Source organism: Equus asinus, chromosome 3, assembly GCF_041296235.1.
Source record: "Equus asinus isolate D_3611 breed Donkey chromosome 3, EquAss-T2T_v2, whole genome shotgun sequence".
Lineage (NCBI taxonomy): Eukaryota > Metazoa > Chordata > Mammalia > Perissodactyla > Equidae > Equus > Equus asinus.
Genome location: NC_091792.1, coordinates 12817007 through 12840003, shown reverse-complemented (window position 1 = coordinate 12840003; position 22997 = coordinate 12817007). Strand labels below are relative to the sequence as shown.

The window sequence follows — 22997 nt, the reverse complement described above, 5'->3', positions numbered from 1 at the left end:
AGTAATGTCTTACGTTCTTGCCAAGAATGTTTTGAAAGGAGTTTGTAAAAGTATGTCAGTTCAATCACTTTTGGTATATCGCTGCTAATGGTGTCGTTCACACGTTGTGAAACACACAACTCCAGATTTAATTCTGCCCAAAAAATTAGGTCATTGCGAAATACCATACTAAAATTGCAAATACAGGACAGGGAGATGGGAGTGAGGACAAAGCAGAGGAAGACACCAATTTCTTCTTGTACAACATGACAGGGATGGGACAAAACAGAGAAGGAAGGCTGATCCCTTTTATAGGGATACTTTTTCCAGAGTGTGTGTGTGTGTCTACGTTAATTCCAGTTAAATATAAATGACGAATTAATTTCAAGTGGGAAACTTGCTGCTCTGCACCGGCGTAGCACCGGTGCTCTCAAGTTACCCTAATTGTAGAGAGATGTCCTTGTTTTCTGACTTCATTCACAAACCATCCCTGATTATTTCAGTTTACCTTTTTCTTTTTCTGGAAATAGTCACGAAAAGGGGGTGTCTGATGCAAAGACACTTAGCTTATAATGATTATGGTTGTTCTTATTAACATGAAGTACGGGAATGGCTTTGCTGGAAGTTACCCACCCAGACCCCGACATCTGTCTTGGCGGCACACGTCCCTCTCCTTACCCGGCCGCGGTCGGTGGCTGGGCGCTTTGAGCCACCGCGCTGGCTGGGTTCCGAGGGAGATCGGTCCCCACTCGCCGCAGACCGGAGCGCTAGGCTGGAGGAAAGCGAGACGGGACAGTCATTGTTCTCCCAGGCCCGAAGAAAAGCGCCTAAGGTAGCACCACCTCTCACGTTCGGGCGAAACTTCCCCTAGCTCCCGCTTTCTGGGCTCGGGATGGGTCTTCACATCGCGACCTTGCCTTTTCTGGAGTGGGCCACTCCGAGAACACACTACAGTCACCTTTGCGCGCTCCCCGGGAGCCGGCTTGGCACACAGCGCACCCCAGCGGCCGCGTGGCCTCCTTCTAGCCGTGGCCACTTAGCTTCCGGAGAGCTTGCCAGTCGCCGCCGCAGCCGCCTCGGAATCTGGGGACTCGACAGCCTGCGAGAGCCAGGCTCGGCCGGACCCCAAGGAGGGCGCGGGGCTGCGGCGCAGGGCCCCGCCCGGCACACCTGGGAGCCGTGAGGACTGGGAGAGGCGGGGCGCGGCAGAAGGCTGGCCCGGTGCCCGAGCCGCTTCCCCGAAAGCCGGCCGGACCGGAGCAAGGCGAAGGGGGAGGGTCTCGCGGCAGCAGCCTGCTCCTCCGAGGGAGGGACCCCAGCTGGGGCGGCCGAGCAGCGCCCGCGAGCCGCAGAGACGCGCTGCGCCCATCATGGAGCGGGCCGGCCTCGGCTCTGCGCCGCCGCCGCAGCAGCGGGACCAGGACTCAGTGGAAGCCTGGCTGGACGATCACTGGGACTTTACCTTCTCTTACTTTGTTAGGAAAGCCACCAGGTAAGAAGAGGACCCAGGGAAGACGCGACCGGGGCGCGGAGCGTGACCTGGGGCTGATCTCTCCCCTCTTTTGAATTTTCCCCTTCGTTCACCATTAAACAGCCTCCGTTCCCAGGCCCTTCCCTTTTGAAGTAGGTCCTTGGTCCTGTTACGGTGTAGAGACCTCGACTTTAAGGCGAGTACAGTAAAAAAAACCCCAAGCGTCGGATTCGATCCAACTTGCTCACAAAGTTCAAATACAAAAATGTACGTTCCGCCCCCGCCCCACCCCCCAACCGTGACCGCCCTGGTATTCCCTGGGAGCAAGATTATTTTCATACAGCCGTGCTCCCGGGCCTTCCTCCAGCCCTTCTCTAGCCTCCTGGTTCCCCTAAATATCCTTAGCGAAACCAAAACAGTTTTTGAGCCCCTTCCCTGCAGCTCCGGAAGCACCATTTCCAACTCAGTCCCGGCGGCTCCGCTCCTCCCCCGTCCCCCCTCGCCCCGGCCCTGGCGGGGCGGGGAAGCCGGGGAAGGGGCGAGACCACGAGGAAGTCCAAAGGCAGCAACATGCCTGAACCTTCCCAGAGTGAGTGCCTTTTGCCCCCTTCCAGTCCCCCGATTGTCCCGCGCGCCTCCTTTCACACGCTCTTGCGCCCAAGGCGGCGCCGCCGAAAGGGCTCCGTGGAGGGGACAGCGGCGCGCACACAAAGGGCGCGGGGGAGGCGCGGCGGGCAGCGGACCCCGAGGGGCTGGCGGGTCCCGCGCGGCCCCAGCCGACCCCAGAGGCCGGCTCCTCCTGGTCAGGAGCCAGGCGCCGGGCGGCCGCGGCGGAGGGCGGGGAGGGAGCCTGTCCTTTGGGAGGCGGCGGTGCAGCGGGCAGTCGGGGCGCGCGTGGGAAACGCTTGCCGGAGAGTTGGGGAGGAACTGAGGCTGAAGCCGAGGGACGAGGAGGGTGGAGCGGAGAGCGCGCGGCGGGCGGGTCCTCCGAAGCCCGAGGAGTCGGTGCGAAGCCGGGGCGCGGGCGAGGCTGCGGCGCGCGGAATCGGGCCCACTGGAGGACGCACGCCTTTGCAGAAAGGTCCCGAACCGCGCCCCGCCGGCTCTGGACAGCGGCCATCGGGCAGCCCGCGCTGGCCGGCCGGGCCGCCCGCGAGGCGCGCACTGGGCGGTGATGGTGGAGGAGCCGGCCGGGGCTGGGCGCTGGGCTCCCACCCGCCGGCGCGCGGCCTCGGCTCTGCCGGGCGCTCCCCGCCAGGGGGCGGCGCAGTGCGGGGCGGCGGCGCGGCGGTGGGGGCGGTAGGGGACCCGGCTTCGAGTCTCGGCCTCACCTGGGCGCGTCGTGGCCCCCCGGCGCCTCCTGGAGTCCAGGGTCCGCCGGGGCCGCAGGATCTGCACCTCGAACTTCCCACGTTTGCTATGTTGCCCTTTGGAGACAAAACAAGGTACTTCCTTTAGCATCCCCCCCCCCCGTCCCACTTTCCCCCCGGGGGTGCGGCGGGGACCCGGTGCTGGGTGGTGGCGCCGGGTCACACCGGTGGGGCGATGTTTCATTGAATATAGATTGTAAGACATTTTTGTCTTCCTTTAGTCTCTTGGGGATGTATTACTTTGGGGTCTTAGATGGGGATCTTTTTAACCCTTTCTCCTAACGAGTTGTCGATTTGATTACTTTCGGGGTTTTTGGACAGAGGCGATGGCTTCGGGACAAATCTTATGTTTTGTTTAATTACTCCACCTTCGTTTTAAATCCTCTTTCCCTCTTTCTCTTTCTTCCTTCAAAATCCTAAATCTGGAGCGACCAGAGTAAACCCGGAAAGGAAAGTGGTTTCTTCTCAAAGGGCACTTTTCTGTGAGTTTGGGGCGAGGCACTAAGGCCATCCAGGTCTGGAGTTATTGATTGCTGTCGGTTGACAGTGTTCAGATGTCACCTGCTACCCCAAGGCCATCTGTCCTCACTCTCCTTTCTCCCTACGTTTCCACCTTCTGCCCCCCGTGAATCCTAGCGCACAGAACGGGGAGTAGGCAGAGAACTGGGCTGAGTTTTTAAGCGTGTGTGGCTGTTCGCTGGAGGTGTTCTTTAGGCAGATTATTAACAGTTGAAAGAAAAAAGTTGTTTTATAAATCAGCATAAATGCCCTTCACCCCCTCCCCCAACGGCATAAGTTTGGGATTGTTTGTGGTAGTTTTTAACTAGTCATACACTTCACTTTCAAAGACCGCCAAAACATTGAAAGTAACATATTATTGGAAAATAAATGAAGAGTTAAGTTACATTTCTTTTCGCATTACTTCTCCCAAGTAGTATAGGATTAAAACCTTAATTCTCAAAATTATACTGCTCTGTGTAAACTTTAGATCGTCTGAGACTATATACTTTTTTTCAGTTAGGGTTTTTATATTATAGTTGATGTTGACAACAGGCTGAACCCTTTCTATGATATATGTGTGTGTACATATGGTCTTAAGAGTTTATGTTGCCTATAAGTTGGAAAGCGAAAGTGTAAAATATTTGAGTAGTACAGGCCCTCATTTTAGGAGTTGCAAAGTGCTGAAAGTTGTCAGTGTAAAGAATATAATCTGAGAGCTTGTGTGTACCCAGAGGTTCTTCACAAAACAATATTCCAGTTTGGGCTGAAATTTGGTGGCATTAACTGGAGACTTAAGACTGAGAGTTTGGACGTTAGTTGATTATAAAAATGCCAAACAGCTAAATCCAGTAAGATTCACATGGTTGTGGTACAAACTTATCGCAGACATTTTAACTTTACAGCTAAGATTTTATTTTTTAACTAGAAGCTCACATTGCTTTGCTTTTGTCCCTTTTATTACACTTTGTAAGTGTAAATGAATACCGTATGTGATTCAGGAACCCATGAAACAGGATAGTTCTGTAGAGGCATTTGGCATGTTTTAGGATTTGAAATACATTTGGATTCACTTAGATTGGCCATCTGTGCCTGTAAACAGGCGTGTTGATGGAACTATTTCTACGTTGTTTGATTTAATTGTTGTCCTTTGACATTCATGCATGCATGCTTCTCTATCCTGTCCCCGGACGTGAATGATCTGCACTGTAGTAGCAGTCATTGAACAGAATGGAGCTCCTGGCATTCCTAAATTCTCATTTAAACACCTGTGAATTCTGGTTGACCTTGAATGCAGTTGTGCTGCTCTGTTACACTGTTTCTTGTAACTATCTTCAGCTCTGGAGCTAAGCACCCCATTAAAATCTGTAGCTTGGAGCCTAGGATAGACGCTTTCTAGTAATCACAGCCTGTTTATATGAATTTGAGAGAGTCAGTTGAACAAGTCATAATCTACTGGCATAAAAATGCATTTGAAACTAGTAACCGCAATATATGGAAAACTCCCACCCTCACTATTGTAGACAACTTTGCAGTCCCCCAGGCCCGAGATGCTGTCTTAATTAAGGGCTCTTAGTGCTCATGCATTCACAAGGCAGCCTTCCCCTGCTAATGCCGCTTAACAGCTGTTGTTATTCTTGACAGCATATTAAAATAATGTTACCTTTCATTAGTTACTAATCAGCTCTGTGGTAGGGGGTGATATTTTAGGTCATTTAGTGTGGTAGGGGTAATATAATTGACTTTTTATTGCTTTGTTTTGTACTAGGCAAAAGCTTGAGAATATTTGGTATATACTGGAAATAGGAAATATTAAGTGAGGACAAGTTTTTATGACTGCTTGGATCAAAGTCCAGAAGCTTCACACCTCCGCGTGGTGTTCTGTTACAGACTTTTCATTCGACCCTGCAGGGCTGTGCTGAATTAGCTGACCTGCCAGGCCCTGTGTTTGTGATCCTTTCTTTTTGGTAATTTTTTTCTCATCTCTAAAAGCTGAAACATCTTTGTTTGCAAGATATTTTTATTAAAATCAGATGACGGATATAAAATAAATATTGCTATCTGCTCTTAAAAATTACTCTTTCTATAACTACATAGGGATAGAAACTTTTCACAATTTTCAGACAAATGGTTTGTTAAGCATATTTTGTTAAGCACTCACTAGTATTAAAGATAAAACTCTGTGGGCATAGGCTCAGTCTGACTTCAATATTATTTATAATATTTTTCTGATGGTGCAATAACGGCCTTTTTTGCTTTTATTGTGTATAACCAGGGGTCCATATAGCCAGCTCTAAGCAGCCTTTAGTGACCTAAAAGTCCTCATGTGGATTGAATTCTTCCTTTCTGGAAGAATCCGTAGGAGCCCCTGAAAGGCTATTTCTCATTGCCCTTGTAGGTCTAGTGTTCTCGAGGTTTCAAATGCAGATCCATTCAGATCTTGAAATACAAGATCATGATTCCTAAAATGTGGTAGAATTAATGCAGTCGCCGTTAGTCATAGATGGATATCTCTGTGTGCTTAGTATAACATCATCTAAATAGGCCTGTAGTACTATTCAGTACTTTTTTTTTTTTCAGTTTGTGATCAGAAGATCTCTAGAAACTGCCAGTATTTTCACAAGGTCATGTCTTCAGCACCTCAAGATGAGCACTTTTTAGCATTTTGATTATGTCGTGTAACAAAATTTCCTTTTTAAGTAATGCCACCTAAATAGATGATTTGACTCTGGTCTCTGATACCATTTTCTTTTAAAATATTTGAAACTGCTTTCAAGTTGTATGGATAAAGTTTTTGTCTTCACCTTTCATCTGATGACAGAGAACATGCCTTACTGAGATGCTCCCCTTCCTCTGGATTTGAAAACACAAATTCACTTAGAACTTGGTTTGAACTTCCCAGTGCCTTTTAATAATGCTTGGGAAAGATTTCTTTCATAATTGAAAAGGCTAATCGGAACTGCTCAGTATTTATTAGTTTATCCCCCAAACATTTTTCAACCTAATAATTTATTAAACCATATAAATTTATTATGTTGTATCGAGTTAGATTTGTTCTTTGTTCTCAGAGCTGATTGAAGGATAAAAACCTCTTCCTGGGATAAAAGCCTTTCGTAAACACTGCAGGGCAATTAAATAAATCACTGAGTTGATTGATAGTGGAGGGTTGAAAAATGACTAATTTCTGAATTTAGGATGCAGACTAGCTACTGACTTGCAGGACTTCCTATGAAATTAGTTTAACTGGACAGATGGAAATTCAGTTGGTCAGTGTTACGGCGGATTGATGTGGCCTTGGAAATATCTGTTATGTCAGGTTCTCAGTAAAGAATGCCCGTGAGCTACATACCTAGGAATAAAAAATCGAAGAAAGTCTTTCCACATGAGTCATTTGTTTGATATTTAACTCTGTAATCTTATTTACTGACTCAGTATTCTCATTTTATTTTGAATTATATATATATTTTTCACAATGTAAGTGCTTTATTCATTTTCTCTAATTGGTAGGAGTTTATACTTATTGCCAACCAAATGTTTAAGACAGGTAAAGCGACCTCAGAGTTAAGTTCATCAGAATCATTTTGATAATCATTCTAAAAAGCTTTTAAAAAGCCTTTAAAGATATATATATATATATATTTCCTTTCATCTTCTGGTTTGTAGTTTGTAGTAAACATGCTTTTTCAAGTCTTACTGTGCCATTGTTAGCTTCTGTATCCTTTGAGATTTTTTCCCTTGATTCTGACTTGTAAAGTAAGATTAACTTTTTGCAAATTATCTTCTCTGAATAATTTTATTATATTTAAACTTGGGAGAGAAAAGATCCTTGCCTGATATTATGCTTCTAGTGATAACTACAAAAAATAAGAATCATCATTTCCTCTCTGTTGAATACCTATGCTGAGGTCATAAGAAGAGAAAAGATCCTGATCTTTTAAGCTGATGAAATAATTAAAACACACATACAGGATCTTTGAACTTTAAAGTTAGAGAGGATCATGTAATCCAGTGTTTCTCAAACTTAAGTAATGTTCCCCTGTTAAAGACACATATTCTTATTGAGCTCCAGGATATTAGAAAGCTTTTGGTCACAAGTGACAGAAACCCAACTTAAACTCATATGAAATTGACTCGCATAATTGAAGTGCCTGGGGATTGGTTTGGCTCTGAAATTCAGCTGATCAAATAATCTTGTCAAATTCTGTCTGTCTGTATATCTAGCCAATCTATCTTTCTTTCTTTCAGTCCGTCTATCCATCCATCCATCCATCCATCCATCCATCCATCCATCCATTTTGCCCCTATGCTGTGTTTATTCTCCTGCATACTTTCTTCCTGTGCTAGAAAAGTTTTTTCTTGGCAGATTTATGTGGGTCTTAAACTTCTGATACTAGAGAAGTACCTTCTTAACTACATCAGTCCTCTCACAATTACTCTGGCCATGTTTGGGTCACATGCCTTCTCTGTACCAATCATGGTGTCCAGAAGAATAGGGCTGATTACTTTGTTGGGGCAGGTAACCCATAGTTGGATATGTCATTGGGGGAGAGGGAATTACCAAAAGAAAGTGATGAGGGCACACCCAGAAGTACCAGATACCTGGGGATTGGTTTGGCTCTGAAATTCAGCTGATCAAATAATCTTGTCAAATTCTATCTGTCTGTCTGTATATCTAGCTAGTCTATCTGTCTTTCCTTCAGTCCGTCCATCCATCCATCCATCCATCTTTTGGATGTGGACTTCCTTTTATTTTAATATTAGTTAAATATGGAATTCTTAAGATTAGATATAATTTAATCACAGTTACAGAGTTTATGCAACTGTAATACCAAAATAAATTTATAATTTAATTATGAATAAAATGATAAAACTCCAACCAAATGCAAATTGACAGCATTCGTTAACTCACCCTTGCAAAGTGAATGTGGCCCTGACTGCCCGATGGAGTGTCTGGTGAGGTCAGCTCGCCTTTGCTGTGGCTACCTTAGGAGGCATCCTTCACTGCTCCCGCTGGGTCTCTGTGTGAACAGGCATGAAACTTTATTCCTATGGCACAACATACCAGTGTTTGGGTTTTACTTGGTTTGAAAGCATATTTGCATATTATATTTACATCTTTTATTTTCTCTTTATCCTACAACCACTCGGCTGCACTGTGATTGTAAACACAAATATAAACCTGACTGCTAACATTGTAGGACAGTACTTGGTTCTAAGGTGGTCATCCCACTAATTTAAAGTATACTTCTTTTGCCTTTTTTTGGTTTTACTTGTCATCAATGTGAAAACACAAAATTAAAAACATTTTCACAGAAAAAGTACAGATCTTCAAAACATACTTGTTTTGGATTCTCAGGACTTCTCAGACCTCAGATTGAGAAATGCCAATAGACCAGTCTGTCCCATATTTAAGCTGCAAAGCAAGTCAATTTACACATTCACAGCATAGGTTTCAGTTACGATGTTTTTCCTTTCAGATGTAAGTAGGTTTTCCTTAAAGGAACATTTTTCATACGCGTGATTATGAATGCGCGGAGAATTATAAAACGGGTCTCTTCCAACTCTCGGTCAAATTTGAATGTAAAACCATATGAGGATATCACTTGGAGGTGCCCCTAATCTCCCATTTCATTTAATACTGTTATAGTACGTTAATCTTTTATTCATCTAAACTGATGCTTCCCAAAGGGCATGCTATTGGCATCTTGGTGGACCAAAAGCTTTCTAACTAATGAGACGCTTTTTTTTGTTCTGAGAGACTGTTCAGAGCATTGCAGGCTGTTTAACGTCTCTGGGCCCCAGACACTAAATTCCAGGAGCACCCCCATCATTGTGATGCCATGGTCACAATGCCCCCTAAGGGCTGGCACCATGACTGAGTTGGGAGCCACTGTTCTGAACTCTTTAAAATTTATTTCTGTTTATGGTGGGCAAGGGCCCCACGTAGGACAGATTCAGACTTCACCGCCAGAACTACCTCTTTCTGAGAGTATGACCGTAGGTACTTCATTTGCTTTCTCTGTTGAATGGAAATAAGAGCATTCACTTCATAGAGTTCTTGAGAAATTTAAAGGAAATAACGCCTATTTCCTTACCTTTTTTAGAGTGATTTTCAGTTTACTATTTTACCTTGAGAATCATCAATGCCTTAAATATAATCACCAACTGTGATAGTCACTCCCTTATTGTGGTAAATGGGAATTAGAAGAACAGAACAGGGGTTTTATAGACTTTAAGTGTCCTTCTCATTCTTTAGGTGAATTTTTATTGATGGTTTGAACAGAACCTTTGTGGATCGTGTAAGGTCCTGGAAAGGTGACTGGAATGGGAGACCAGACTTCCCGAGTTTGTCCCCAGCTTTGTGACTGTCTCAAGTTAATAAACCTCCACTTTAAAATGGGAGGTGAGAGGGAATGAGAATCAAGGCAGACAGATTAATCAGTGAGCTTAAAAATCTCTTCCAGCTCTAAGCATTCTGGATTCTCACCAGGAGAGCAGAGTGTCGACTTCTCAGATTGAATAGTTTCCTCCTTTAAGTATTTTCCAAATACCTGTAGTGGATTCAGTTCAAATTATGCCAACTATGTAACTAAAACCGTATAGAATTAGGATCCAAGAGCAGAAAAATTTCTAACATTATAATGTGAGTTATTTTTATGTTTTTCCTACAGATAATTTTAGTAGATTTCCATATGAGTTATCAACTATCCCTTTCCAGACAGGAAATTAATAACTCTTTGTAATTCTGGCTGTAGTGATTAATTCACATGACTGATGAAGAAAGCACTGGAGAGAAAGAAAACGGGATGATGTTTTAATAGTAGATTTAAGAACACGAGAACTCGTGTTTCGTGGATCATTGAGGGCGTGCAACTTTTTGCTCTTGTTTTGTTCAAGGCACCCCAGAAGTCTCCCCAAATGTTACTGCTCAAGGGACCTGCTATATGGCCATCCATGAGGCCCATGCATCAGCCTACTTACAGAATTTCCCCAAGTGAGCCCCCTTGGGTAGGAGCTAAAACAGATCAACTTTAATCCCCAAATCTGCTGTCGCAGGGTGTTAAAGCATTGTTTTATCATGTGTTAAAAACATTCTCCAACTTAGAATGACAGTTATTATGAAATACTGCTATGGTTTTCATCATAGTAATTAGTTGTATATTTTCCCAGTCAAAGGGTTTTATTTTATCTTTGATATTTTGGAAAAAAATCATCCCCCAAATCTATAACTTATTTTTTTTAAATTAATTTCTAAGTAGTAATGGAAAAACAAGTTACTTTCTTGCAATTATTTTTCTCAACTAAATGTTCAGCTCTTAATCTTTCTGTGTTACTCAGAAAATTATGTCATATGTAAGTGTAGTTATTGGTCTAGGGAGTCTGTTTTTTCAGTACTAATTTGAGAAAATGCTAACATTAAAACATCTCTTTCTTATGAGTGTTTCTGTAGAGAAATTAGTGCTTTTAAACTAGGAGCAACAAATGGCTAACATCTAGTTATTCTATAGAAGCCCATTGAATAAATTATTTTTATTTTTACAAAAGAAAATCACTTTTGGTGCTGGCCTCATGGCTTAGTGGTTAAGTTTGTGCACTCTGCTTCAGCGGCCTGGGTTCCTGGGTTGGGATCCTGGGCGTGGACATACACTACTCATCAGCCATGCTGTGGCGGCATCCCACATATAAAATAGAGGAAGATTGGCATGGATGTCAGATGAGGGCTAATCTTCCTCAAGCAAATAAAATTAAAATAAATCACTTTCGAGAGTATACTCCATTTAATTGATTAACTTAAAAACAGTAGCTATCATGTGTTAAACATTGTGTCCCAGGGGGCTGGCCCTGTGGCCAAGTGGTTAAGTTTGTGCACTCTGCTTCAGCGGCCCAGGGTTTTGTTGGTTCAGATCCTGGGCACGGACATGGTACTGCTCCTCAAGCCATGCTGAGGTGGCATCCCACATGCCACAACTAGAAGGACCCACAACTAAAAATATACAACTATGTACCGGGGGTCTTTGGGGAGAAAAAGGAAAAATAAAATCTTTAAAAACATTGTGTCCCAGACTCCATGCTGTCATTTTATGGGCATCATTTCCTTTTTCTTAAGAACCCTATGAGGGTTATTGCCATTATCTCCATTTTAGAGAGAGAGTAATTAATGTATCTAAGGTCTCATTCTTAGATAGTAGTAGTTCTGGGATTGACGGCTAAGTCTTTGCCACCTGGGACCCTTAAGCGCCATGCTCTGCTGGAATTCACTGTCCGTATTCCCGGAAGCAAAGCAAGGCTCCTACAGTTAATGTCATGTGACTCTCACTCAGGAAGAGGTAGAAGTCTCTCCCAGGGCCTCTTACTGTGCAAGCATCTTACTAAATGATGGGCCTAGAGACCTTGCCCAAGTGGGTTTAGTTTCCATATATAATTTGAGAGTATAAAAAGTGGGAACTCTCAAATGACTTTTTAAAATAGAGTGGCTGACAGTTTAGGTACTAGGCCATTACAATTATATTTTTAGTATTAGAACATGAAATACCCTAAGTACAGTGTATTTTCAAAAGAATTTTTATCCTTTGATACATTATTTTAGGCAAGAGTACAAAATACATTAAACTAGTTGCTCTACAAGTAGGTTTCATCTAAAATCGAATTACATTTTTTTTTACAGTTTTATTTTTAAGATTGGCACCTGAGCTAACATTTGTTGCCAATCTTCTTTTTTTTTTTTCTTCTCCCCACCAAAGCCCCCCAGTACCTAGTTGTATATTCTAGTTGTGAGTGCCTCTGGTTGTGCTATGTGGGATGCCACCTCAGCATGGCTTGATGAGTGGTGCCATGTGCACGTCCAGGATCCGAACCCTTGAAACCCTGGGCCGCCGAAGCGGAGTGCGTGAACTTAACCACTCGGCCACGGGGCAGTCCCTAATTAGATTTTTAACTCATGAGAGTTATTATGTTTATATCACAATTTTACTTTATGTTGTAATTTTTTCTTTTTCCTTACTTTTCTAGATGCCAAGAAATATTCTATAAAACCTAGGCAACGTATTTTAATTATTTTTCCCTTTCAAGACATCTGGAATATTGAATATGTATTTTTAGACATTTCTGTCTTTTTGAAGATTTCTTTTGTAAGATGAGTAAGCAGTTCAGCTTTAGTAGAAAGTAAAGTTATTGCTGCATGGAGCCCTTGTGGACACAGGCAATGGTGGGTGTGTGTGTGTGTCTGTGTCCCTTTTGCTAATCATATTTGAAATGCCATGCAAGAGCTTGGGTCCCTCCTTCCTGTCGATAAGTTTTGCATATTCTATTTAATACTTCTAGATAGTAGGCATTTGGAGGAAGCTGTGACTTGTCTAGATTAGTGGTAAATTTCCAGAACACAAAATAAATTATAGTTTTCTTTCCTGTGATAGGTTTATAATAATCTTGAGTGAAAAATGAGAAATTGGGAAAGGGGGAAAGTTTTGATTCTTAACAGGATGTGCCATATTTTCATTTTTTAACTGAATATTACTAATCTATAAAATTTTTAGAAAGTATGGGATCAAGTGTACCCAATATACAAAACTTATTTAAATATCCCTAAAAAAGGTATTACTCACTTGGCACCATGAAATTTAATCAATAACTTAATTGAGTCTATGATACACTTTTCATCTACCTAAAACATATGAGCACATAGGAAGTGTAGAATGGAATATATAGCACTTTCTCTCTGCCATGTGTATAATTTTGATGAAATAAGCCTTGTGTTACAACCATTGTAAAAAAAGGACAGTTCACCTTCTAAGCTTCCTAGCCCCCTAGAACTCCTTTGATCTTTTTTATCACTCAAGAATGAATGTATTCATCCCTCTGTGTGTTAGTAAAGACATAGCAAAATGTCCGGCCCTGGAAATGTCAAGTTCAGCTTTTGCCTGCAGCCGCTGCTAGACCCAGGCTGCCTGGCCTTGTGAGTGTGTGAACTCAATTTAGTTTTGCAGGGCACTCCACCCACCTTGTAACACCGTCTTGAAGGGCGCAGTGCTGTTAGTGCTGTAAAGAAGCCTCATGAAATCAAAGTGTGTTGAGCGTTATTCTTCATGACACTGATTTTTATATCAAATTGTCATTGCAGGAGCAGTTTGAGCTGCAAAAGTCTTCTCTGAAGTAGAATATTAGGACAATAAACGGGGATTGATTGCATTCATTGTTCAAAAGAGATTTGCGATTTAAAATTCAAGTTACATTTTTGACAACTTATAGCAAGTTTTTGGCAACTTCCATTGGTTTTATTTCCTACTATCTAATTCCTATCAGTGTTTTGGGTTCTTGACTTGCTCACTGTGGGAAAGGGTCCCTCAGCGATCCTGTGCAGCGTCTGTGGTATGCAGAATACAGGTTTGAAGCCACAGATAGGATTTGCATTTGTGTTACCTGAGCAGAATAACTCCCAACATTGATTTTTGGTACCCCCTGAGATTTCTCCCGTTATTTTAAGACATATTGTAAAAAGTCTAAAACAAAACTAAATCTAATTTACCCACTTAAAATTGGTGTATAATACAACTCATTTATGAGGTAAGAAATTTTTTGTGTAATAAAATGAGGACGGAAATAAATGACTGGCGGATAATAAAACATTGTGGTGAGGAGACAGGGAATGGTTTGTATGGGATGTTAAACATCAGGATCTTGTCATTGATTATAAATCCTTGGCATCAGTTTTCATTGCCTCTCCTTTGGCCATGGCTTTGTTTCAAGTGTCTAGGGCCTGTTGTCTTTCATTAACAGCCTTGTAAAAGTTAAATCAACTCAAAGACTTCAAGAGGGCCGCTCTGCTCGTGATTGCTCCCAGGTTTGCAGGGCAGTGAGCAAGGACAGGCTTGCACATGGAAGTCAAGTCTCTGAGTTAACTAGTGCTGGTAGCAAAGGGTAAAATACCTTTGTGGAACAGATGTCCCCTTCGTTCTTTTTGCTCGGATGGCTAGGGTGTAACTTATGTAGAGTTAGGATGTAACTCTTCTTTTTTGGGGTAAAACTTAGGGAGAGTCTATAAAGAATGGCATTCTGAAGTATCTGCTTTGGCCAAGGACTTCGAGTCCTCAGGGTGCGTGTAGTCAGCCTGTTGCCAGACCCCATGAAGCCCCCTCAGCCTGTGGGCCTGTACCCAGGAACACCACCTTTTTTCCCGTCTTTTCCCTGGTTCTCTTGGCAGAATTTTATGAGGAAATAAACAGCCGTTGCTCCTTACCCCAGCCCTACATCACCATTGGGATGAGTACTAAAGCATGTGAGACAGCAAAATGTTAAAGACGTGGGAGAGATTTTGAAATGCTTCCACACACGTTTCCTATCTGACTCGTATGTCAACTCTGTGCAGTGAGTGAAGGAGTAAGGCTATGTAAAAATGAGGAAACCGAGGGACAAAAAGAGGCTAAGGAAGTTGATTGACCTAATGATGCCCTCCTGGCCTTTGATACTGTAAGCCGTTGTGGGGTCTTCATGGCCTGTTAATACAGCTGCCCATTTTTACACCTGGAGAACCTGAACCCCAGAGAAGTTGTAACTAGTTCACCCTCACATGTGTGTTGTCTTGTAGCTGGAACTGGAATTATCTCCTGACAGCCAGTTTGGTATTCTCGACTTCATACCCTGCTGAAGTCAGCACCTTGCACTTCGAAAGGAAGTCAGAATAGGTGGTATTTGCCCTGTTTATAGAGGATGAAATTGAAATGCAGAAAGAGAACTCTGCCACTGGTTACACATCCTGTTAGTAGCAAATGCTAAGACTAGATTAGAATTTAGGATTCATGGGTAAAAAACACAGCTTCTTAATGCTTTGTCGTCCCCCAAATTTTTAGCAGTTAGTCAATCTCTCTTTTATATGTCGACTGCAGTTTGTTTTTTCTCTATTAAATACATTATATAGTATGGTTTGGAGAGTAACAGGAGAAAGCTTGATTTAACGAGGAATTTTATGCCACAAATTATTAATCCAGGAGCTTTCAAAAGGTTCCTTTATCCATACACAGGATCACAGTGTTATATACAGGATCCTTTGTGCTCTTTTGATGATAAAATTAGTATTAGAGATTTGATAGCCTGGAACTCATTAGTATGCTGCATAGACCTTACCTTTTCTTTGTGGTCTTTCTGCCAACAATTCCAGTTGGGAAAAACAGAAGATAGAATGACTAGAGTGGCCGGCTAAAATACAGGACACCCAGTTAAATTTGAATTTCAGATACTACTTATACTAAAAAATTATTCATTGTTTATATGAAACTCAATTTTAACTGAATGTCCTGTATTTTTATTTGCTAAATCAAGCAACCCTAAGAATGACTCTTGTCTCGAACACATTTATAATACATTCTGTTTAGTGCCTTGTCTTAGATTTATTAAATGTGACCTGTTTTCAGAGAAATACAGACATGGGATTCAGGCAGGTCTTTTTAAGGACACTAACCGTAAGAATCTTTGTTCTCCTGAGTCCTCTGAGGCAGAGTTCTTACCTCTGTGGTTGAGTGTGCCATCCTTTTATGATCTGAATGGAAAGAAGTTAGAGACTGTTATTGGAAGTGATCTTACTCTCTCTGGCCTCGTGTGCCTGAATTTGACATTGACCCTTTCTGATGCAGCGGGAGGTCATGGAGGCCTTCTTCATGACAAGCACTGAGGTTCCCGAACTTTTGTATTCTTCCAGGCTGTAAGACTTGGAACAGGAGACCTGGTTTTGCTCCAAATAGCAGAATGTGTTTGGTTCAACCATTTAATTTAGCTTCATAATTGACAAAGCAGGATTGTTAATGCCTGCCTCACTAGGTTTAAATAAAAGATGCTTTTTTTTCCTCGGTATCACTAATGTAAATAGTTTTCAAAGTCCCATACAATCAAGGAAGAGCAAGAATGGAAAATAGAGATCCTATGCAAGGTCATAGGAGTGATTTGCCCGGTGAGAATCACCACGCAGCTTTCTTGAGTCCCATCTGGTACTTTTTACCCTTATATTTGACATGTTTGCAGTCACCTTTTCCATCTTTATTCATTTGTGTGCATTTACATTTAATTTCATATGACAGCAAGATCCAATATGTATATAAATTAACCTCTGAACACAATATAAACTTCAGTTTGGGGAGGAGAGGTCAGTTAATAATTTATCTGAGGTTGCTCATTACCATTTCCCTGGTGCCCAGCCCCGCTCAGCAATCTTTACCTCATGAGAATAATTCATTCTAGACAAAAAGGATGCTTAAAAGTGAATTCAATTAAAATAGCAGTGAAAATGTTTTAATTGGAACTTTATCTTGAAAAATGGAACCGTAGATTATGAAAGTAAATTTATCTTATTTTAGATTTCATAAAATTGAGATTATAATGAAAACTCCTTGCTAATTTTTACAATAAACAATTGATTTTCTGACAAAACTGTACCGTAAACAATGGCACATGTTTATCGTATGAATACATGTATACCTCATGTTTGACTTTTGCAGCAGGATCATAAAGAGATTTTTTTCCCCCAAAAAATAGTTTTTTTGAATTAATATTTGAAAACTTCATCAGTTTTTCCAAGGGCCTTTCTTAGTCTAGAATGTAATTATTTGAACAGAATTCTCTTTTCAAGTATCTGTTATCTCATTATCCTTGTTGATTCTTTCTTCAGTTGTTAGCTGGTCTTTAATTGGGCATAGCTCTTGTTCATCAGTGGCTCTGTGTAATATTAGAATGCTTCTCCGGCATCACTTTTGTCTACTTCTGGAAATTCTGTATCTTGTATAGGAATTTCAATTTCAGTTTGCAGGTGATTTGTACTTGTATAGAGACTGAAGTATTAAAAACTCATCGGGAGAGGATAGAAGTTAGTCTTAAGAGGAGGGGCCCACTTCATCCAGCCACGTAGGTCACGCACTGCAACACTTCAGGGAGGCCTGACGGAGGGAGGTGTGAGGGATGATTTAATTTGATCTGGGGTTGATTCATAAGTGATGGTTTTGATGTTTTGATAACATATGTTTTCCCACGCAAGCATATAACCGCAGGGACTCAGATAATCAATAATGTGGTCATGAGAAACTTCTTCCCTCCAGGACTGGTAGTTAATAAGAATTGTTGATTGCATGACTGAATATACTAGATCCATTTACCTGTGTCATTTAATACTGAGTTCACGTCTCCAAGAAAATATCTAGAGGTAAATCACTTGTGAGACAATTAACTGTAGTAATAAAAAACACGTGAAGAATGTTTTTGTTTATTAAAGATTGGCACCTGAGCTAACAACTGTTGCCAATCTTTTTTTTTTTTCCTGCTTTATCTCCCCAACCCTTCCCACCCCCTCCGTACATAGTTGTATATCTTAGTTGGGGGTCCTTCTAGTTGTGGCATGTGGGACGCCGCCTCAACGTGACCTAACGAGTAGTGCCATGTCCGCGCCTAGGATCCGAACCCTGGGCCGCAGCAGCGGAGCTCGTGTGAACGTAACCACTCGGCCACGGAGCCGGCCCCATGAAGAATTTTTGAACACTGGCTCTGAGACATATATTCGGCACTGCAGGGTATATGAGGATAAATTAGCCATGATCAGTTACGATGCTTAGCATCAGAGAGATGGTTAATAGCTAAAACACAATGTTGATTTTCTGTAACGAATATACTAGCATTCAGATATTCAAAAGACTGTTGTCCCTTTTGATGCAGTTAATTTAGGAGGCTTCATTTATTTATTCACTCACTTCACTCAAGAAATATTTACTGAGGACATACTGTGTAACAGGCATTTTCTATGTGACAGGGAATGCAGTAGTGAACAAGGGAGACAAGTAGCTCTGATGAAATTTACATCTGGTCAGGAAAGACAGGCAAACCAGCAGATTAATAAACAAAAAAAGTATCTAATAATGAGATGAGGAGGCTGTGATCAGCCGGCGCAGGGGAGGGGAGAGCATTCCAGACTGGGGGCAGTTGGAGCTAGTGTGCTTGAGGAGCACCAAGGAGGCCAGCATGGGCGAGAGCAGCCGTGGTGGGGGTTTCAAAGAGTTTGGGTTTTATTTTCAGTTCATGGAGAAGCCAAGTTGGGTAGTTAAGCTCTTAAGGTTTACTTTGTTAAAAGATTACTCTGGCTGCTGTCTGGAGAATGGATTGAAAGGGGCATGTATGATATGAGAGAGAGCAGTTGGGGCTGTGGCCATAGTCCAGGTAGGATATGGTGGGGCTTGGACCAGAGTGGTAGGACAGGAGATAGAAACGAACAGGTTGGGATAGAAGGTTTTGTGAGTCAAGTAGATGCGACTTGGATTGGACGTGAGAATTGAAGGAAACAGAGATTTAGAGTAATTCTGAGATGTCTGGTTTGAGTAACTGGGGAGGTGATGGTGCTGTTTATTAATGTGAGGAAGACTGGCTGGGAGTGAGATGGGAGCAAGATGACGTTGGGAGGGGCATTAGGAATTGTTTCCCCCATTTTCACCTGTCTGCTTAGATATCCACATGGAGTTGTTACATATGTGGTTTGATTAAAAAATAAAAAAGTTGATCACCATTTTCCAATGAGAAGATAAGAAATAAGTTGGGGCAAAGTTTTAGGTTTGTAGCTGAAATGGTTAAAATGCCTATTTTCATATTGATTTCACAATTTAAGTTACATATACATATTTAAAATTTCCGTAAGTTACGTTGATTTACACATACTGCTTTTTTCCTATCTTACATTTTACAAAACAATTTTATTTAAAAGCTTCCTATACATTTTTGACAGCCTCACATGTGTTTGTGACATCAGTTGCCTTTGGCACTGCGGCTGCCATATAAGCATTTCCCAGAGTACCTCCCCCTCATTTCTCTCTGTTTGTAAGATACAGCATTATTTGAATCAGCGTATGTTGCTGTCACTGGAAAGTTTGTCCTAAGTCACAGCATGTCTTCATAAAGCATTAGGACAGTTATATTTTTAAATCTCTGTGCTGTAGGTATATACTTGTGATCTGTGCTATGTACCTGTCTACTGTGTTACTTTTAAAAGAGAGCTTTAAAGGGGTTTTATAACTGTATCCGACTCTTGAAATTATGAGGGCATCTGGATAATATCTGTGTTATTTTTTCCCCATTTCATTCTAGATTGGCACCATTTCAGAATAATATATATTTACCAAACAATACAGTGTTGTTCAAAGTAAAATAATTAAGGGAGCATCCCATAAATGAAAGACTTAGTAGAAACTCAGAAATAAGACAACCTCTTCTTTTCCCCTCAGCTTTCTTCTTTTTTCACTTAATAAATCTGGAGATTATTTGTATCAGTGCATATGACCATCTTTCACTGTCTGCCTAGTGGTCCATAGGATAAATGCGTTTAGGTAGCCTCCCATTGGTGGTATTAGGTTGCTTCTCACCTTCGCTAAAACAAATAGTACTGCAGTAAATACCTTGGGCATTGGCAAGCTTTTTTTGTCTTGCCATTTGGTGAAAATAATCCATATGTTATTGTAGAGTAGAGATTGCATTGTTCTTATTATAGGCACATTCTTTTAAATATCCTCAGCAGTAGCAAGTTTTTATCTTTTGAAGGTAAATTTGAGTTTTGGGAAAAGTCAAGTCTTATGCATAAGATAGATATTAAGCTAGCTGTTAGTCTATGTTTTTTTGAGTCTTTGTCTTTTGAGAGGAAGGCTTAGTGAAAACCAAGATCTAACTTTTAGATAAAACTAATCTTATTTGGCTTACAAATTTTCTTAGAAGTTAGTTTCAAAAGAAGAATTCCAAAAATGTCTAACGTAATGGTAGTATCAATTGGTATAAGATTATGGCTTTCCAAGGGGAATTATTTGAAATCAATAATCATTTGGATGTGTATGATCTGGTCTGTTTGTTTAAAAAAATCACCCACTGTGAAGGCTTTAGCTCAAATAGGTATCTTCCACAGGAGGATACATTAAAAACATAAATAATTTAAGTTTTCTTGGGTTGAATTTTTAAAATTAGGTATTGCCTACTTTTTAACTTTCTTCCTTTATACCAGGAGTAGGTAATCTAGAATAAATCATTTTTACCATTCATCAAGCATTATTAGGATATTTACAGAAGTCTAGTCTTTCTATCAGATAAAATTGTTTATATTTCCCATTTCCCCTTCTAAATCTAATCTATATATAGCAATATAGATAAAACTATCTAAAATTAAGCATATTGCTAGCCAAATTTAGATAAATATTTATCTTTAACTTTCAAATATTTAACTTCAGAACAAGTTGTATGTTTTAAACAGCAGATTAATTTCCCTATTTATGTTTTCTTAAGACTATTGTCAAATTTAGTGTCTTTTACTTTAATACAAACTGATTTTGAGAAAAGCAGACTTGATGCTTGATGTGTTATAAATCAGGTATCTGAAAATATATATATATGGGTGTCATACTTTATTAAAATTATTCATTGAAGCAATTGTCCTCTACAGTTTTTCAAAAGAAAACTTTCTTAACTAAACCATCTTGTTTATATTTTCTATGACAAATCGAATTATGATCTGACCAGCTTACCGTGAGGGAATTTTTAGCACCTGTCAGAGGCAGCACCTTTCCATCTGAAATATTTAATGTGTCGCATGTTCTGTTCTGCAGAGAGATGGTCAATGCATGGTTTGCTGACAGAGTTCACACCATCCCTGTCTGCAAGGAAGGCATCAGAGGCCACCCGGAATCCTGCTCTTGCTCCTTGCAGCAGACTCCCCGAGCAGATAGCAGCGCCCCTGGGACACCAACCAGGAAAATCTCTGCCTCCGAATTTGACCGGCCTCTTAGACCCATTGTTGTCAAGGATTCTGAGGGAACTGTGAGCTTCCTCTCTGACTCAGAAAAGAAGGAACAGATGCCTCTAACCCCTCCAAGATTTGATAATGATGAAGGGGACCAGTGCTCAAGACTCTTGGAATTAGTGAAAGATATTTCTAGTCATTTGGATGTCACAGCCTTATGTCACAAAATTTTCTTGCACATCCATGGACTCATTGCCGCTGACCGCTATTCCCTGTTCCTCGTCTGTGAGGACAGCTCCAACGACAAGTTTCTTATCAGCCGCCTCTTTGATGTTGCAGAAGGTTCAACACTGGAAGAAGCTTCCAATAACTGTATCCGCTTAGAATGGAACAAAGGCATTGTGGGTCATGTGGCAGCGCTTGGTGAGCCTTTGAACATCAAAGATGCGTATGAGGTAAACAGGGAGCCTTTGGAACCCTGGAGATGGGTTGGGGAGGGGAACATGGGTAGGCATTGGACAACTACTGTGAATGGGGGTGTTATTAAAAACTGAGATGTATGCAATAAGATAACTGAGAGGTAGTAATTTGTGTACTTAGTTAAAACTAGAATGTATGGTAGGAACTTTCCTGTCTTTTAAATCTTTTTTACTGGTGGTTGAGTCAAGGATATGAACCTGAGAAAAATCTTATCTTATTTTTCTCGTTAATGATAATTTAACATAGCTCATCTCATAGTTATAGTCTGTCATCACTATACATATTCCTATCTGTTATTTCCATGTCTGAGGATTTTACTGAGATTCCAAGATGATAGGTCCAAAAACTGTCAAGAAACCAAACTCATAGGCTTTTAAAAATTCATTCATTCATTCATTCATTCATTCAATCATATTCACTCATTCAAAGTCTCACTGACACCAAAAAAGTTTGATTTTCTGTCTTTCCATCCTTTCTTCCGTTTAGTTATATGTTATGTATAGTTGCTATACATTATGCTATAGTTATGTATAAGTCTTTAATTAAGGACTTAAAGATTATACTATATGATTCTTCAAATTTTCTATTTAAAATAATCATTTTTATTGATAGAATTATGGGTTTTAAACAAAGCATCTTAATTGAATGACACTTGATATATTTATGAAATACTTTCTAGCACTTTGAAAGAACAATTGTTCTAGCTACCTACCACATAGTACACCATAAAGGTTCTGGGATAATCCCAGCTCGACACTCTTATATGTAATTTGAGGGGTCACTGCTGTTTCATTCACCCCTGTGTCACTGGTGCCTAATACAGTGCCTGGTGCATAGTTGAGTCTTGATAAGTATTGATTCAGTGAAACTTATAGTAGATAAGATAGATAAGTAGAATAGAAAGCAGAGCATAATAGATGCCAAGGAAAATGTGGTAGGTTCATGGAAGCAGGAGATGACATTGAGTTGGGGAAATGGAGAAAGGTTTCTTTGAGGAAGTAATGCTGATAACGGATCCTGGAAAATAGATAAGATTTGAATAGATTGAGTTGTGTGCATGGTGAGATCCAGATGTAAAGAGAAGCTGGAAGAAGAGACAGGGAAGTTGGATCGCATGGCGCTTGTATGGAAATGTAGGGGTATAGTCCGTATAGACATTAAGGAGCTGTTGGAGCAGAGCCCAGAGATTGCTGGGGTCTTGAATGCCAGGTTGAGGAGTACGTATGTGGTCCAGGGCCATGAGGAATAATTGAAGATGGTTTGAAAAGTGGACTAGTATGATTCTGACTGTGCTTTAGAAAGATGAATTTTACAGTGGTCATAAAATGAATTAGAGGGAAAAATACTGGAAGCTGGGAGGATAGATTATTGTAATAGTGTGAAGAAGTGAGGACCTGAACCAGGGCATTGGCCTTAAAAATCAAAAGGAGGGAATGGACTTCAGATGAAGAAGCGGAATCTGCTG

At 41.2% G+C, this 22997-nt stretch overlaps 1 protein-coding gene across 3 annotated transcripts in view; it reads left to right on the top strand.

Annotated features, from left to right (window-relative positions):
* The first annotated feature begins 1007 nt into the window (after positions 1–1007).
* PDE5A (phosphodiesterase 5A) overlaps positions 1008–22997 on the top strand; it is a 130261-nt gene continuing 108271 nt past the window's right edge. The window contains exons 1-2 of one of the 3 annotated variants that reach the window (XM_044767297.2): positions 1008–1471; positions 20919–21507. In XM_044767297.2, the coding sequence (XP_044623232.1) occupies positions 1350–1471; positions 20919–21507 (711 nt within the window). In that variant the 5' untranslated portion in view covers positions 1008–1349. Of the gene's footprint in view, positions 1472–1787; positions 2040–2712; positions 2896–20918; positions 21508–22997 lie in introns of those variants that run through there. The other 2 variants (XM_070504690.1, XM_070504689.1) reach the window with 2 other exon arrangements.